At 44.4% G+C, this 19,292-nt stretch overlaps 1 protein-coding gene across 1 annotated transcript in view; it reads right to left on the minus strand.

Annotated features, from left to right (window-relative positions):
• EFHB (EF-hand domain family member B) overlaps nucleotides 1–19,292 on the minus strand; it is a 60,228-nt gene that overhangs the window by 25,595 nt on the left and 15,341 nt on the right. The window contains exons 2-6 of the mRNA XM_043474100.1: nucleotides 17,989–18,051; nucleotides 16,101–16,244; nucleotides 13,777–13,957; nucleotides 11,472–11,582; nucleotides 6,762–6,891 (exon numbers count right to left, since the gene is read on the minus strand). Coding sequence (XP_043330035.1) covers nucleotides 6,762–6,891; nucleotides 11,472–11,582; nucleotides 13,777–13,957; nucleotides 16,101–16,244; nucleotides 17,989–18,051 — 629 coding nt within the window. The remainder of the gene's footprint in view (nucleotides 1–6,761; nucleotides 6,892–11,471; nucleotides 11,583–13,776; nucleotides 13,958–16,100; nucleotides 16,245–17,988; nucleotides 18,052–19,292) is intronic.

Below are 19,292 nucleotides of genomic sequence, written 5' to 3' on the forward strand. Positions count from 1 at the left end.
AAAGTTATGCAAAAACAAAAGGTATGCAAAAATCGACACAGGAAGCCACAGTAGAAAGAAATAAATGAAAAAGATAATAAAGGTTGAATTAAGGTGACAGGATTATGGGTGATTTGATTTTATTTTGCCAATTTTCTGTAATATAATTTCATTACTTCCACCACTGTGATTGAGTAAGAATTTCTTTTGAGAACTGTAAAATTACAACACCACTATTTAATAACATTAATAAACCTCTATTGTTTTGCTAAGACTAAAAACAGGGAACTTAAAATTCTTAAACTCCTTTTGCTTTTAAAACTATTCCCTGTACTGGAGAAATACAAAGCTGAATAAAATTTGGGAGAAGAGTGACACTCTGTGGAGAAACAAAAGATGAAAGATTAAGTAATTCATCTCTTATTTATTTACTTCCCATTAGTTCAAAAAGAGAGAAAAAGAACAATGGGGTAAAGTCAGAATAAATTAAAGGCAGTTTGAAGGCCATAATTTGAACATATAAAGTTGACAGTCTGAAACCAGCTCCAAGGGGCTTAATTAGGAACATGCCCGGACGGCAAAAAGGAGGATTCTAAGCCACATAGCCCTCGCTTCTCAGCCTAACACCGCCTAGGACATGTTGCTGGGAGAATCGGGAACTATTTGTGAGCAGCCGTGTATGTCAGAGAATCAACAGCTGTAATCATTACACACCTCACCTCATTCACTCACCAATCAAGTCTTCTGCGTGCCAGTCACACAGTCACACACACACACAGTCTATCATTTCTAGATTGTAACTGATTCTTCTGGCCAGGTCATAAGCATAATATAGATACAGGTAATTTTATGAAGGAAATATATTCCTTCATTGTATATATCCCCAAGTATATATCCCCAATAACTCTTGAATTGTGAACTTCCAGATATTCAAGCTGGTTTTAGAAAAGGCAGAGGAACCAGAGATCAAATTGCCAACATCCGCTGAATCATAGAAAAAGCAAAAGAGTTCCAGAAAAACATCTATTTCTGCTTTATTGACTATGCCAAAGTCTTTGACTATGTGGATCACAACAAACTGTGGAAAATTCTGAAAGAGATGGGAAAACCAGACCACCTGACCTGTCTCTTGAGAAATCTGTATGCAGGTCAGGAAGCAACGGTTAGAACTGGACATGGAATAACAGACTGGTTCCAAATAGGAAAAGAAGTACGTCAAGGCTGTATATTGTCACCCTGCTTATTTAACTTATATGCAGAGTACATCATGAGAAACAATGGGCTGGAAGAAGCACAAACTGGAATCAAGATTGCTGGGAGAAATATCAATAACCTCAGATATGCAGACGACATCACCCTTTTGGCAGAAAGTGAAGAGGAACTAAAAAACCTCTTGATGAAAGTGAAGAGGAGAGTGAAAAAGTTGGCTTAAAGCTCAACATTAAGAAAACTAGGATCATGGCATCTGGTCCTATCACTTCATGGGAAATAGATGGGGAAACAGTGGAAACAGTGTCAGACTTTATTTTTTGGGGCTCCAAAATCACTGCAGATGGTGATTGCACTCATGAAATTAAAAGACGCTTACTCCTTGGAAGGAAAGTTATGACCAACCTGAATAGCATATTTAAAACCAAAGACATTACTTTGCCAACAAAGATCCGCCTAGTCAAGGCTATGGTTTTTCCAGTAGTCACATATGGATGTGAGAGCTGGACTATAAAGAAAGCTGAACGCTGAAAAATTGATGCTTTTGAACTGTGGTGTTGGAGAAGACTCTTGAGAGTCTCTTGGACTGCAAGAAGATCCAACCAGTCCTTCCTAAAGGAGATCAGTCCTGGGTGTTCATTGGAAGCACTGATGCTGAAGCTGAAACTCCAATACTTTGGCCACCTGATGTGAAGAGCTGACTCATTGGAAAAGACCCTAATGCTAGGAAGGATCAAAGGCAGGAGGAGAAGGGGATGACAGAGAATGAGTTGGCTAGATGGCATCACTGACTCGATGGACATGGGTTTGGGTGGACTCCGGGAGTTGGCGATGGACAGGGAGGCCTGGTATGCTGGGGTTCATGGGCCTCAAAGAGTCAGACACAACTGAGCGACTGAACTGAACTGAACTGAACTGGAGGCAAATGTACGTTGAATAGTGCATATCACATTAAGATGTAAGCAAAATAGAAATAGATTCACAGACGCAGAAGACAAGCTTAACAGTTGCCAAAGGGGAATGGGGGTATAAATTAGGAATTTGGGATTGACATATACATACTACATACTATATATAAAATAGATAACCAGTATATATAACAGGTAATATAGTTCCCTTTGCTATACAGTAGGCCCTATATTCCATATCTTCTAATAACTTACAATGGAAAAGAATCTGAAATACTATATATTTTATATATATATATATATTTATGTATAACTGAATCCCTTTGTTGAGTACCTGAAATTAACACAACATCATAAATCAACCAGACTTCAGTTGCACTTCCCCGGGGGCTCTGCCTGCAGTGCAGGAGACCCAGGCTCGATCCCTGGGTCAGTAAGAACCCCTGGAGAAGGAAATGGCAACCCACTCCAGTATTCTTGCCTGGAGAACCCCATGGACGGAGAAGCCGGTGGGATAGTCCATGGGGTCGCAAAGAGTCAGACAAGACTGAGTGACTTCACTTTCTTTCTTTCTATACTTCAATTAAAAATAAATAAGACAAAAAAGAAGAAAATAGAAACCAAAACAATGAGCTGTAAATGAATATGCTTAATTCCAAGCACAAGCTGGAATCAAGATTGCCAGGAGAAATAGCAATAACTTCAGATATGCAAATGACACCACCCTTATGGCACAAAGCAAAGAGGAATTAAAGAGTCTCTTGATGAAAGTGAAAGAGAGTGAAAAAGTTGGCTTAAAGCTCAACATTCAGGTAGAACACTTTACCGCCTGAGCTACCGGGGAAGCCTAAAGCTCAACATTCAGAAAACTAAGATGATGACATCCGGCCCCATTACTTCATGGCAAATAGATGGGGAAACAATGTGAGAGACTTTTATTTTCTTGGGCTCCAAAATCAGATGGTGACTGCAGCCATGAAATTAAAAGACACTTGCTCCTTGCAAGAAAAGCTATGACCAACCTAGACAGCATATTAAAAAGCAGAGACATTACTTTACAGACAAAGGTCCATATAGCCAAAGTTATCGTTTTTCCAGTAGTCATGTATGGATGTGAGAGTTGGACCATAAATAAAGCTGAGCGCCGAAGAACTGATGCTTTGGAACTGGTGTTGGAGAAGACTCTTGAGAGTTTCTTGGACTGCAAGGAGATCCAACCAGTCCATCCTAAAGGAAATCAGTCCTGGGTGTTCATTGGAAGGACTGATGCTGAAGCTGAAACTCCAATACTTTAGCCACCTGATGCGAAGAACTGACTCACTGAAAAGACCCTGATGCTGGGAAAGATTGAAGGCAGGAGGAGAAGGGGACGACAGAGGATGAGATGGTTGGATGGCATCACTGACTCAATGGACGTGAGTTTGGGTAAACTCCAGGAGGTGGTGATGGACAGGGAGGCCTGGCGTGCTGCAGTTCACGGGGTCACAGAGTCAGAGACAACTGAGCGACTGAACTGAGCTGACTGAACTGATCTAGGCAAGTATTTAAATAATTTCTTCATGTTTTCCTTTATGTATGTTTTCACCACTTTAATAGTGATAAATTAATGAATGTTTGTTTTAGGAGCTCTTCTATATCCTAAAAAAAAAACACTGTCTCCTATAGTTTTTCTAAAATATGGAAGGGCTTCCCTGGTGGCTCAGATGGTAAAGAAGGCCTGCCACGCGGGAGACCAGGGTTCGATCTGTGGCTCAGGAAGATCCCCTGGAGAAGGGAAAGGTTACCCAGGAAAGAATTTCTTCTCTTTGTGCTTTACCTTTATTGCTTTGAATAATTCAAATATCAGAAATTCATATATTAAATAAAAAGGGAGTGGAAGAAGAATGGAAATCCCGGTTTCAGGCCTGTGATCACAGAGTCAGTGCCTACAGCCTTGGTGCAGTGCTAAGGGCGGCCTCTAGAGAGACACTGCTGGGTTTCAGCCCTACCCCTAGCACTTACCTGTGTGATCTCGGGCACAGGACTTAACTGCTCTGTACCTCAGTTTCTTCATCTGTAAAATGGAAAGGCTAAAAATTACAGTACAGCTACCTCCTAGAGTTGCTGTAGGTAGGGTCAAATTAATCATATATAAAGTACTTAGCACTTTGCCTCTATAACTGGGAGCTGCCATCTCAGCTATCAGACAAGCAAGTGAGCGAGGCATATTGGGTGCCTGGGGGAAGGAAACATGTATGCCTGATGGGGCACGTGGAAATTTGGAGGAGGGCAGTGTATTCTTTAAAGAGGGCATAGAGGCTCGAAACCTGGTGCAAATGAACTTATTCACAAAACAGAAGCGGCGTCACAGATGTAGCTTGCATGCTAGCTTACTTCAGTTGTGTCTGACTCTTTGTGACCCCATGGACGGTAGCTCGCTGGCTCCTGCGTCCATGGGATTCTCCAGGCAAGAATACTGGAGTGGGTTGCCATGGCTTCCTCCAGGGGATCTTCCTGATCCAGGGATCGAGGCCATGTTTCTTACGTCTCCTGCGTTTGTAGGCAGGTTCTATACCCACTCCAGTGTTCAGGCCTGGATAATTCCATGGACTGTATAGTCCATGGGGTTGCAAAGAGTCGGACACGACTGAGTGACTTTCATTTTCACTTTCTTCACCACTAGCGCCACCTGGGAAGCAGAGGGAGAAAACAAACTGAAGGTCACCAGGGGGAAAGCAGGGGGTAAACTGGAAAATTGGGACTGGCATCCAGACACCACAGTCTATAAACCAGATGATCAAGAAGGCCTACTGCTCAGCACAGGGAGCTCCGCCCGGTCCTCGCTGATGACCTATTCGGGAAAAGGACCTTACAGAAACAGGAATCTACATGTGGGTGTATGTATAACGGATTCACCCTGCTGTACACCCAAAACTACACAACACTGTAAGTCAACAATGCGCCACTAAAAATTAATCTTAAAAAATTACAAGTGAAAAAACTCTTTAAAAACAGAGGGTAGAGGGCAAAACAAATCCACTCCCACCACTGAATGTATAGAAATGCAGGTCCCGTATGTTCATTTCCTGGGGTTGTGAGGACAAATTACCACAAGCTTGTGGCTTAAAACAGTAGAAACATATTCTCCCACAGGTCGAGAGACCAGAAGTCTGAGACCGCGGTGACAGCCAGGCCACATGCCCCCTGAAGGCTCTGGGGAGACCCTGTTCATCGCTTCCTCCAACATCTGGAGGCTGCTACATTTCTGGCCTTCCTTGCTCGACACCACATCATTCCCGTCTCTGCCATCTTCACCTCACGGCCTACTCCACATGTCTTCTCTTCTTCTGTCTTATATCTCCCTCAGCCTTTCCCTTATTAGGACACTTGCTACTGGATTTTGGCCCCACCCAGATCATCTAGGGGGCTTCCCAGGTGGCGCTAGTGGTAAAGAAGCCGCCTGCCAATGCAGGAGACATGAGACATGGGTTCCGTCCCTGGGTGGGGAAGATCCCCTGGAAGAGGGCACGGCAACCCACTCCAATATTCTTGCCTGGAGAATCCCACAGACACAGGAGCCTGGAAGGCTGCAGTATGCAAAGAGTCAGACATGACTGAAGCGACTTAGCACACATGCACAGATCATCCAAAATGATCTCTTCATCTCAAGATCTTTCACTGAATTGCATTTACAAGGACCCTTTTCCCATATAAGATAACCATCACAGGTTCTTGGAATTAGAACATGGACATCTTTGAAGGCCACTATTCAACCCACTACACCAGCATTTTCAATCCTCTGATTTTTTTCAGCATAGTAGGAAATAGAGAATTTTACTTTGTTTGTTGCCTTAGATATAAGACAAGAAATGAAAAACTAAGGAAACTTATTTTAATATCTTAGGAAAGTAGTCAAGTGTAGAATGCAGGTGTAAACAGGTCACAGTTTGTAAGAGCTAAGTCAGGTGCCCAACTAACTACTAAAGAAAGTTGAATGATAGATGACACGTGAATCTACACGTGTCTTTGTAGAGACAATCTACCCAAAAGTCCATGATATTTAAGGAACGTAGTAGGGTGGGTCGCGTGGATAAAAAACAATTCATGTATGTCTTCTGATCGGCTGAAAGTGTAAGTGAGTCATGTCCAACTCTTTGTGACCCCATGGACTGTAGCCTATCAGACTCCTCCATCCATGGGATTCTCTAGGCAGGAATACTGGAGTGGGCTGCCATTTCCTTCTCCAGGAGATCTTCCCAACTCAGGGATTGAACCCGGGTCTCCCACATTGTAGGCAGACGCTTTACCGTCTGAGCCACCAAGGAAGTCCTCTGATCTGCTGAAAAGGCATGAAATAACTTCAGAATCACACACAAGGAATTCCCTGCCTGTCCAGTGGTTAGAACTCTGTGCTTCCACAGCAAGGGGCCTAGGTTCAATCCCTGGTGGGGGAATCAGGTCCTGCAAGCCACATGGTCAAAAACAGACAAACGAAAAACCAGTATCATGGTGATCTCTGGGGAAACTGGATAGTTTAGAAGACATATCACTGTGTATCTTTTTATATTATTTTTATGTTTGAACGATGTCAATGCATTACCTCTTTAAAAAAAAAAACAAATTTAATTAACTTTTAAGTCTATATACCATTTATCTAACACTTGTTCCAAGACACAACACACTTACATTTGTAGTTCATGAAGCCAATGTAAAGTTTTTGCCATGTTTCGTCCATCATTAAAATGTGGTGTTGGGATCCCATACAAGTTAAATCTATGAAAACTTGATGGGTTATACTTCCGGTTCTTTGCTTCTCCTAAGAAAAGAAAAGGGAAGACTTCTGACTTAAGCAACACAGCTTTATGCAAGAGGCACATGATGTTCTCAGTAACAAGGAATATGCCAGTGGGAGAAAGAGTGACATTATAACAGTGCAGGAAACTCCAGATTTGGTGACAGATGACAGAGGCACTCTCCCATGAGAGCTGGGAGACAGTGGAGCAAGAGTTCCTCGTGTAGATACTCAGGAAGGAGAAAAATGATGTAGAGAAAGACATACAAATGAAAAATTCAGGCCCCATCAATGTTAAAGAGATTCTGAAGATCAGGGGAAGAGCTGCGGGGCTTTGGGCCCCCAGTGGTGCTTTGCGCTCTGCTAAGATCTGAGAGGTCGGTCTTTTAATTTTACTGTTTCCCTCCCCATCCCCCCACCCCCCCAGCTCCTGCAGAGGGAGTCTTAGCCTGGACTACCTGGGAAGCCCTGAGAGGCTGGTATGTTAGAGTCGCTCTCAGTGAGATTTGTATTACAACCCTCACATTTCATTATAATCGCTTACCGCAGAGACATTCGAAGAGTGATTGAGGGCTGAGAACCCAGCAGGGAGGTCTTCAAGATCTAATGCTGTATTTTTTTCAAGTATGAAGTGGTATTAGTTCTCTATTTATAGGTAAGAAAGTAAGACTGAAACTAGAGGTGAGCTAAAAGGTTACTGGACAGAGGAGCTTGGCAGGCTACAGTCCACGGAGTTGCAAAGAGTCAGACATGACTAAGCATGCATGCACACAAGAGGTTATGAAATGATAAGGAAAAAGCTATTCAGTCTCACTAGTAACACAAATGAGGTAAGCAAAAGCAATAGCATGCAGTCACAATTCATCTCTCAGTTGAGCAAAACCTAAAGACTGGCAAAGCTCGTCACTGCGGAGGATGCCGCGGTTGGCAGTCTCACACACAGCAGGCACAAGGGCAAGCTGGGCGTGGTTCAGGGGAGCGGCCCCGGCTCAAGAGTGAGAGCTACAGAAATCTAGGGCTGAGTCCTAAAGAAGCAAACTGTGTTCATGAAGATAGATAATCAGTACACTTCTATAACACTGAAAAATACAATATTGGCAAGTGACCTGAAAAGACAAGCATAAACACATTAACTCCTCTCTAAACAGCAAAGAAAAACATAAATCAAAGTATCATCTGTGACTGGGGATTTTGGAAGATTTTCTTTGTATTTTATGTATTTCTATGTAGCCTGTATTTTTTTTTTTTTTTTGGCCACTCTTCGAGGTATGTAGGATCTTAGCCTCCTGAGATGGGCTCAAACCCACACCCCTTGCAGTGGAATCTTAACCACTGGACTGCCAAGGAAGTCTGTATGCAGCCTGCATTTTATAAAAGAAAATATAACTTTAGTAGTAATCTAAATTAAGTATATTTAAAGAGGTTGTTATTGAATGGTGTCCTTGACACATTATTTTAAATAAAAAATTTTAAATGCATATGGCAGCTTCCCCAAAAGAATAGAGATTATTATCACATTTAACTGAAGACAACAGCTCAGTGGATGGGCTTAGAAACATGTTCAGTATATCAAGTGTGGTGACCTCTGGCTAATGGGATTTCAGGGATACATTTATTTTTTTCTCCATTTTTCCATGATATTTACATTCTCGACAATTATTTTTGTTTTACATTCTCGACAATTATTATATATTTTATTAAAAAAATAAAATGCTATGGGATGGGGAAGGAGGTGGGAGGGGGGTTCAGAATGGGGAACACATGTAAATCCATGGCTGATTCATGTCAATGTATGGCAAAAACCACTACACTATTGTAAAGTAATTAGCCTCCAACTAATAAAAATAAATGAAAAAAATAAAAATAAAACAGTGATTATAAAAAAATTTAATTTAATTTAAAAAAATAAAAAATAAAATGCTTTCATTAATGGGAAAAAGTAAAAACAGATATTTAAAGGATTGGATTCTATTTCTTTTCAAGAGGCTAGTGAAACTCTTATAAAAATGAAAAAATAAAAATAATTTCAGCCATGTTATAGTCCATGAGAGCTTTTCTAAATATAAGAAAAAAAAGTTGGAGAGTATGGGACTAGCAGATGAAAATTATATATTATATATATTATGGATAAACAAAAAGGTCCTACTGTATAGCACTGGGAAGAATACTCAATTTCCTACAATAAGACATAATGGAAAAGAACACGCATGTGTATAACTGAATCACTTGCTGTATGCCAGAAGTGTGTGGTACGCCAGAAACTAACACATTATAAGGAAACTTATAAACATTATAAGTAAATAATGAAATATTTTTAAAACTAGACTCATTTTCCTCCAACTGCTAAAGGTATTTTAGATGTCTCCTAAAAGGTTGTCTCTATATATATTCATTGATACGGTTCTTTTTAAAACAGTTAAACGGCATTGGATTAGACTGTGCTATCCATACTAAACTTTTTCCAAAAAGGAATAAAATATTTTCACAAGAAATGGACAGAAGGAAGACAAAAAGACATAAAGACAAAAGGCCTAGCGGGAGGAAAAGGAGCGGGGGGAGCAGGAGTGCAGCGGGCGGGAGGGTAGAGCCCACCCGGGGCCCGGGGCCGGGGCGCGTGACGGCGGAGCCCACCCAGGGCCCGGGTCCGGAGCGTCTGACGGCGGAGCCCACCCAGGGCCCGGAGCCAGGGCGCGTGACAGCAGAGCCCATCCAGGATCCGGGTCCGGAGCGTGTGAAGATAGAGCCCAGCCGGGGCCTGGGTCCGGGGCGCCTGACACGGGGGAGCCCACCCGGGCCCTGGTCCGGGGCGCCTGACGGTGGAGCCCACCCGGGGCCCGGGTCCGGGGCGCCTGACGGTGGAGCCCATCCAGGATCCGGGTCCGGGGCGCGTGACGGCGGAGCCCACTCAGGGCCCAGAGCCAGGGCGCGTGACAGCAGAGCCCATCCAGGATCCGGTCCGGAGCGCGTGAAGATAGAGCCCACCCGGGGCCCGGGTCCGGGGCGCCTGACGGGGGAATCCACCCAGGGCCCGGAGCCAGGGCGCGTGACGGGGGAGCCCACCCAGGGCCCGGGTCCGGGGCGCATGACAGCGGAGCCCACCCGGGGCCCGGTGTCAGTGTAACGACCCACAGAGACCAAGAGAAGCCGCGTGTGGAGTGGAGCGCCTGGGAGACAGCCCCGGCTGTCGGCGGGGTTCAGGAGGAAGGGGACCGGAGGGGCGGTGAGGAGAAAAAGTAAGACAGAGCAGGGGGAGGCTGACCAGCTAGTGAATCGGGCGCAACCCAGCCGATCTCTCAAGCGAGTGTGCCCCGTCGCTCAGTCGCTCAGTGCCCAGTCCTCTCCTTGCAGACCTTTGGACTGGAGCCCACCACGCTCCTCTGTCCATGGGATTTCCCAGGCAGGAATACTGGGGTGGGTAGCCATGCCCTTATCCATTCTCAGGACGTGTATTAGAGTCTAATTCTCAATCCTCTGTTAAATAAAATTTCTACTTAGCTCACACAGGTCAACAATTAAGTTGCACTTTACAGCACTTAAACATCCAATGCCTTTTGGTTATGCTATAGAATAATTCTCCTAATGCAAGCTAAGTTGCTTCAGTCGTGTCTGCCTCTTTGTGACCATGTGGACTGGGGCCCACCAGGCTCCTCCATCCATGGGATTCTCCAGGCAAGAATACTGGAGTGGGTTGCCATTTCCTCCTCCAGGGGATCTTCCCCACCCAGGGATCAAACCCACCTCTCTTATGTCTCCAGCATTGGCAGGCAGGTTCTTTACCAGTATTGCCACCTGGGAAGCCCCAGTTCTAATAATAAGCTACTTTTAGTCACATTACTTAATACTAACACTACTATTACTACTAATAATAATAGTTACTGAGCCCTAACTATGTTCCAGACACCATGCTTGGCATTTTGCAGGCACTCACTTCATCCGCACAATATTATTATCCCTACCTATTTAAGAAATTTAAAATAGATGATGATAAGTAAAATATTCAAGGTCTAAAAGATAATAGATGGTAAGCAATACCTTAAACTTGATGATTCGAAAATTACTGCACTTGACGAGTAACTAATATTCCTTATATAAAGTTAAGCACTTAGAATAATCTTGATATTAAGAATGGTATTTTTTAAGCCTAAATCCACTCACACAAGATTAGACTACCTAGCATTTAATCTTAACTTCTTCTTTTTGTTGTTTTAATGATATATATTTTCATACATTTTATAAGGGTATATGTTCCCAGATATCAGGGTTTGTAACTTTATAAGTTGGGCTTCCCAGATGTCGATATAGGTAAAGTACTCACCTGCCAATGCAGGAGACATAATGAGATGCGGGTTCGATCCCTGGGTCGGAAGATTCCCTAGAGGGGGGCATCTCACCCTGGTCTTCTTGCCTGGAGAATCTCCATGGACAGAGGAGCTTGGCAGGCCCCAGTCCATAGGGTCACACAGAGTCGGACAGGACTGAAGTGACTTAGCATGCATTACTAGAATTATTCTGTAGCATAACCAGGCATTTCATCTTTAAGTTCATCATCTCCCTGTCCCTCTTCACAAGTCTGAATGTCATATTTTACACTGGAGGAGACTTACCCACAAAATAATCATTGTGAGATACAATATACAGATCGTGGCCTGCCTGTGCTGCTTCAAATACCTCTTTATAGGGTTTTGGTGGATTCACCATATCTCGAGCGGACATTTCTGAAGAAAGAATGAATGAAGTCAGTTTTAAGCTACTTTTCATCTCTTTGTAACATTTAAATTGACTAGAGCAAATGACAAACTAGGTATGCTGACTGCATAAGCTCCACGGGCACAAAGCCAGCACACACAGAGATTGACCACCACAGACAGGAATAGCCCAGGCGTTACGGTCTCAGGGACCCCCACTTGAATAGGCTCCCTCCCTAGAGTTCTGAAGAATGTTAACCACTTTGGTTGTCCTGAGCCACATGCCAAGCCCAATTAAATGCCCAATTTTAAGGATCTCAGGATAATTTTTATTTCAGTTTGCTCCAGACTTCCAAGATGATCTAGGCAAATTTGAATCACAAATCAGCTTCATAAGCCCTGGTGCCCTGTGGGGATGCCTTGATGCAAATTTTGACAGCTATAGACTACAGTGCACATCCTGAATCTGTAGATGCGAATATCTATCTTTGAACAGGCCCAAGGTGCCAGGGAAATCACTGGCATCAGGAAGAAACTCTTCTTCCTTCTGGCCCCAAACCTAGAGCTAGAAGGTCTTCGTTGAATAGCTGCTTTCCCAGGACTGGTAGTTCCTGGCCATATATGCAGCGAATTATTTTGTCTTTATTATTTTCTGTAATGATTTTTAATATAATCCCATTTGCAGTTTTCTCTTTGTACCTAACAACATACATTGAGGTGTTTTCTTTCTTTTGGACTGTCTGCCAAGAATTAGGGTCTGTAAACAAAACGTTAAGAATCTGGAAGGTGGTCCTGTGCAGAATAATCTTGTAAAGCAGTGCTTCTCTTTTGACGTAGGAACCATTACACCTATTAATACACATACACGTGTTCTGGAGCATTCCTTCTATTACATATATAAATGAGTACTTTTCATATTAAATGAGCTAATCCTAGATAGCAGTTATGATATAACTATGGTAATTCTGTAATGTTCCGTCTGCTTAAATACAATTTTTTAATCCTATTTAAAAGGAAAAAAAGATTTTACCTCTTCTAAAATACAATTTTAATATTTCAAATATTAACAAATTTTAACTTTATATGTGATACAATAAAGTACAACTGAAGATTTTGCCTTCCAAGACAAAGGCATAATTTATCTCCAGAACAGATACTACAATGTGAACGAAAAAACACCCTAATGGACCTTTTGGTAAGAAAGATAAGGTTCCTGGAGCAAAGCCTCAGCGGGTGCAGAAAGACAAAGAGAGGAGCACATTTCTCAGCAGGATGATAAAGAGACGGAATGTGAGGTCCCCTGTAATGATAGCACTGTAGGGGGAGGGTAGGGACCTAAAAAGGCAGAATGTGAGAAGGTATTTAAAGGAAAGTACCCAAGGGGGCAGGAGGCGGGGAGGCAGAGGAAAAAATGGCCTGTAACTAATGGTAAGTCACTTGTTGAAATACATGCGCCACCCCCTCTCCAGATGAGAGAGGAGTCTGCCCTGACACTGCCTGTTCGCTTAATAAGCAGGTACACATCGTGGACCGGCATGAATGAGTGCTGTATGCACCATTTGCCAAACTTATCTGTTCCGTGGTCTATTGTATGAAACCGAGTTTCATAAAGAGTTGAGAGTTACACACTGACCTAGGGAACAGACAAGGGCGAGGGGTCTGGGGGAGGGAAGCATTGGGAGTTTCGGATTAGCAGAGGGAAGCTGTTACATACAGGGTAGATAAGGAACAAAGTCCTTGGCATGGCACAGGCAACTATATCCAATCTCCTGGGATAAACCACAATGGAAAAGAATACAAAAAATGTATATACAAAGAATGTATATATACAGCAGGAATCAAAAGAACATTTGTACATCAACTGCTCTTCAATTTAAAAAGAAATTTTTTAAAAAGAGTTGAGAGTTACAAGCACATCAGAGGCATTGGTGGAAATAAAACCCATCAGTAGATGCCCAGGGGGAAGGGATGGCAGCCCTCACAGCTGGTCTCAGCGTTCCTGAGTCCCTTTCCTGTAACTGCAGCGTCTCTGCTCTGCGCCCTGAACCCACGGCCTTGACATACATCAGCTCTAAGGCCTCTGGGCCTGAGAGTAACTTTCTTGCTATGATCCTTTCATTCCTGACGTCATCTGCACCAGCACTAAATAAATCCCAATAGGATACTGAATCCCATTTTCTAAGAAAACATTTTATCACTCCCTCCCACCCCTTATTTTCACTACCTCTGACGATTGCTGTCCCAAATGTCGTATTGAGTAAGTCCAGGCCTTTAGGCAATCCTGGTGTCTGATCATGAGATTTTCCTAACGGTGCCCGTCGATTGCTAAAATATACTGATTCCTTTTTATCTTTCATTTTCTGTTGAAACGTTGTTATAGGCTGTGGGTTGATCAATACCTTTGCCTAAAGAAGTCATACAAAGCAAAGATGTAACAACCAAAAAAGAAAGAAAGAAAGAAATCTGAACATTGAAACTCAACAGCCAGGGAGAAGAGAATATGATAGTGGAAAAACATTTCATGATCGTTGCCTTGGTTCACCTTCAAACCCACCATCGGATTGGGACTGTGCAGCTTAGACATGTCGAAACATGACTTTTCACTGGGGCTAAAGTGTTTACGAGGGCAGCTCCCTGGTTCCGCAGCTCGAATATTCCAGAGGAGTGGGAATGACGAGCACAAGAGCCAAGAGAGCCCCACAGGTTCCCTGCAGGTGCGAGAGCCGGCCTTGTGCTCCTGGACTGTCCACTCAGTCAGGGGCAGGTGACACGGAGACCCCGTGCGCCCACAGCGCACCAGCACGCACACAGCGCACACAGCGCACACACGGCGCACCAGCACGCACACGGCGCACACAGCGCACATAGCGCACACAGCGCACCAGCGCGCACACAGCGCACACACAGCGCACAGCGCACACACAGCGCACAGCGCACCAGCGCGCACACAGCACACCAGCGCGCACACAGCGCGCACACAGCACACCAGCGCTCATAGCGCACACAGCACACCAGCACGCACACAGCGCACACAGTGCACACAGCCCACACACAGCGCACACAGCGCACACAGTGCACACAGCGCACCAGCACGCACACAGCGCACACAGTGCACACAGCGCACACACAGCGCACGCACAGCACGCACAGCACACACAGCGCACACAGCGCACACAGTGCACAGCGCACCAGCGCACACACAGCGCACACAGCACGCAAAGTGCACCAGCATGCACACAGCGCACACAGCGCACAGACAGCGCACCAGCGCGCACAGCGCACACAGCACACCAGCAAGTACACAGTGCACACAGTGCACACAGCGCACACACAGCACACCAGCATGCACACAGCACACCAGCACGCACACAGCGCACACATAGCGCACCAGCGCACACAGCACACCAGCACGCACACAACACACACACAGCGCACACACAGTGCACAGCACACCAGCGCGCACACAGCGCACACAGTGCACACACAGCGCACAGCGCACCAGCACGCACACAACACACACACAGCGCACGCACAGCGCACCAGCACACACACAGCGCACACAGTGCACACACAGCACACAGCACACCAGCGCGCACACAGCGCACACACAGCACACCAGCGCACACACAGCACGCACACAGCGCACACACAGCGCACAGCACACCAGCGCACACACAGCGCACACAGCGCGCACAGCACACAAGCACGCACACAGCTCACACACAGCGCGCACAGCCCACCAGTGCGCACACAGCGCACACACAGCGCACCAGCAAGCACACAGCGCACCAGCACGCACAGTGCACACAGCACACCAGCACACACACAGCACACATAGTGCACACAGAGCACACAGCGCACACAGCGCATGCACAGCGCACCAGCACGCACACAGCGCACACACAGTGCACAGCGCACCAGCGCGCACAGCGCACAAGCACACACACAGTGCACACACAGCGCGCGCACAGCGCACCAGCGCACACACAGCGCACAGCGCACCAGAGCGCACACAGCGCACACACAGCGCACACAGCGCGCTGACGTCTCCGGAAGCGGCACCCAGCCTCTGTCGTCGCCGCACTTTACCGAACCTTGACAGCACCTCTCTTTGTGAGTGAGTGAAAGTCGCTCAGTTGTGTTCGACTCTTTGCGACCCCATGGGCTATACAGTCCATGGGCTTCTCCAGGCCAGAATACTGGAGTGGGTAGCCTTTCCCTTCTCCAGGGGACCTTCCTGACCCAGGGGTGGAACTGGGGTCTCCTGCATTGCAGGCGGATTCTTTACCAGCTGAGCTATCTTGGGGAAGCCCACCCCTTTTTACCGTGGGAAAATGAAATGCGGCTCGGCTTTTATCATCCAAGGGGACTACACGCAGTTTGGGGCTTAGCCGTTGACTTTCCCGCACTCGCTCTTGCCTACGGGTGCTTGGATTTTTTCATTAAGAGCAGGAAGGAGGTTGGGACTGATGATTTCACTAACACTCCATTTGTGCATTTTCCCCTTGGAAGTGAATAACATGCAGGGAAAAACAGAAAAGAAGTTACCGGTATCGAAGTTTTCGATCTTATTCCGTGCGTCAAGGAAGGTGCGATTTGTGGATCATTTGCTCTGCCGTAAAATACTCTTTCGGCTCCAGCGGGTGGATATCTGAAGTTGAAAAATTTTTTTGCCTCAGGTGGGGTCATTAGCTGCCAACAGTGAGAAGAAAATAGAATCATCAAGTACAGTTGATTGATATCAGCAAGGCTGATCTATACCAATCAATGAACTTAATTATACGTGAGTATAACAAGCACCTGGGGAACTCCAGCACCCAATAATAAAACATCCTGAAAGGTTGTTTAATGGAAATAAGCAACGTATTTTTAAAGTTATATTTAGCTGCAGCAGCATGGATAGACCTAGAGATTATCACACTGAGTAAGCCAGACAGAGAAAGACATATCATGATATGCCTTATATCTAGAAAATATCATACTAGATTATCACACTAAGTCAGACAGAGAAAGACAGATATCATGATATGCCTTATATCTGAAATCTATAAAGATGATACAAATGAACTTATCTACAAAGCAGAAATGGAGTCACAGATGTAGAATTGTGATTACCAAAGGGGAAAGGAGGTGGGGGATAAATTAGGAGTTTGGGATTAACATATACACACTACTGTATATAAAATAGGTAACTAGTAAGAACCTATTGTATAGCACAGGGAACTCTACCTACATGGGAAAAGAACCTAAAAAAGAGTGGATATAGGTGTGTATATATATATAATTCACTTTGCTGTATTTCTGAAACTAACAGAACATCATAAATCATCATGAATCAACTATACTCCAATAAAAATGAGTTATATTTAGAAAACAACCAGGAAGTATTTAGGTTAGGAAGCATACCATTAAAGACTATTTTCTATCTAAATAAATGGAAATATCCAGTAGTTTTCATAGAGCTGGAAATCGTAAGCCTTGGATTTTCACTTCCTCATTCAAACTCTACAGAAGGTCTTCAGTTCAGTTCAGTTCAGTTCAGTCACTCAGTCATGTCCGACTCTTTGCGACCCCATAAATCACAGCACGCCAGGCCTCCCTGTCCATCACAAACTCCTGAAGTTTACTCAAACTCATGCCCATCGAGTCGGTGATGCCATCCAGCCATCTCATCCTCTGTCGTCCCCTTCTCCTCCTGCCCCCAATCCCTCCCAGCATCAGGGTCTTTTCCAATGAGTCAACTCTTCAAATCAGGTGGCCAAAGTATTGGACTTTCAGCTTCAGCATCAGTCCTTCCAATGAACACCCAGGACTGATCTCCTTTAGGATGGACTGGCTGGATCTCCTTGCAGTCCAAGGGACTCTCAAGAGTCTTCTCGAACACCATAGCTCAAAAGCATCAATTTTTCGGCGCTCAGCTTTCTTTCCAGTCCAACTCTCACATCCACACATGACCACAGGAAAAACCATAGCCTTGACCAGACGGACCTTTGTTGGCAAAGTAATGTCTCTGCTTTTTAATATGCTATCTAGGTTGGTCATAACTTTCCTTCCAAGGAGTAAGCATCTTTTAATTTCATGGCTGCCATCACCATCTGCAGTGATTTTGGAGCCCAAAAAAATAAAGTCTGACACTGTTTCCACTGTCTCCCCATCTATTTCCCATGAAGTGATGGGACCAGATGCCATGATCTTAGTTTTCTGAATGTTGAGCTTTAAGCCAACATTTTCACTCTCCTCTTTCACTTTCACCAAGAAGCTTTTTAGTTCATCTTCACTTTCTGCCATAAGGGTGGTGTCATCTGCATATCTGAGGTTATTAAAATACAGTAAAACAAAAATCCAAATGGACTACATTAAAGTTATGCAACTCGCATAAGGAATGTTGAATATTGTTTACGTTAGGTTCAGACAAATGCATATTGAAAACACTTACCCTGGGAAATTTTTCAGTCAAGCAGGTTGCAACTCTGTATCCAATCGGAAGAACTTTCCCTGCCTAAGGGGAGAAAAGCAGTAATTGGTCATTGTGAGGGTACAGGGAATGTATTTCCAATTTGGCCTATGCTTCTAACACTTCAACTACTTAACACAAGAAAAAATAGGAATAGCAAATAGCAAATCTAAAACCATCCTGATGTATAATACAAACATTATATGCTATGTATATTTTAAGTTTACCTTTATTTATTTATTTATTTTACAGTTTAGGAACTCTGCAACTCGCTACGGGATTCCGCTTTCAGAAATATCTTGTCATAGTTCACAGGTTAATTATCAGCTATTCTATTACCATCAATTCAGTGGGACTGTGACTGAACTCAAGCTAAATACAAACTATAAGTATTTCTGAGTGTGCATGCGTGTGTTTGCATTATGGGTGTATTTCCGCCGACACCCTAGCTTTTGATATATGCGAACATGTGCCCCCTGGCCAGCTCCTTCTGTGAATGGTCCAAACCTCACTTGGCTTTGTTCACTTATTTCTAATCTGGGTGTTATCTGTCCTTCTCTTGCCCAAGCAAAGATTATAACTGCTCATTCCCAGCCCTTTATCATTTCCCCTTTATCATTTCAAGGCAGCTGATAGCTGTTTTTGCAAAGCATAAGTTTCTCTTTAAAAAACAAAGAGAAAGAAATCCCGTAAGAGGTTCTAGGTCTCTGGAGGGGGCGGGGGAGAATCGGGGAAAAGCAGAGAGGCTGAGAGTTGGGTGGAGGGATGACTGTACAGGCGTTGGCAGGGGGTAGACAGATTAGATGAATGAGGGATGGCTGGATGACAATACAGACAGATGGATACAGATGAATAGGTGGAAGTTTTTTATTATGATGAACATTAACTGCAGAATTACCCTTAGAGGGAGAACCAACAAAGATTAAGAGAGTATCTTGATGACATCTGAGTACAAAAGAGGATGCCCACAGACATGCTCAGACAGAGAATTTAATTCGTTTGCCAAAGAGTGGGGCTTCCCTCCTGGCTCAGTGGTTAAGAATTTGGCTGCCAGTGCAGGAGACGCAGATCCAATCCCTGGGTCAGGAAGATCCCCTGGAGAAGGAAATACCCACTCCAGTATTCTTGCCTGGTGGGCTACAGCCCATGGGGTTGCAAAAGGGTCGGACACAACTGAGCAACTAAACCAACAACAGCAACAAATGGAAGAAAATAGGAACTCTTGATGGGACAGAGTAAGGAAGGATTGAGGGAGGTGATTAGTAAGATTGAGAGGAGACTTGCCT

The sequence above is a fragment of the Cervus canadensis genome, chromosome 7 (genome assembly GCF_019320065.1).
Source record: "Cervus canadensis isolate Bull #8, Minnesota chromosome 7, ASM1932006v1, whole genome shotgun sequence".
Classification (NCBI taxonomy): Eukaryota; Metazoa; Chordata; class Mammalia; order Artiodactyla; family Cervidae; genus Cervus; species Cervus canadensis.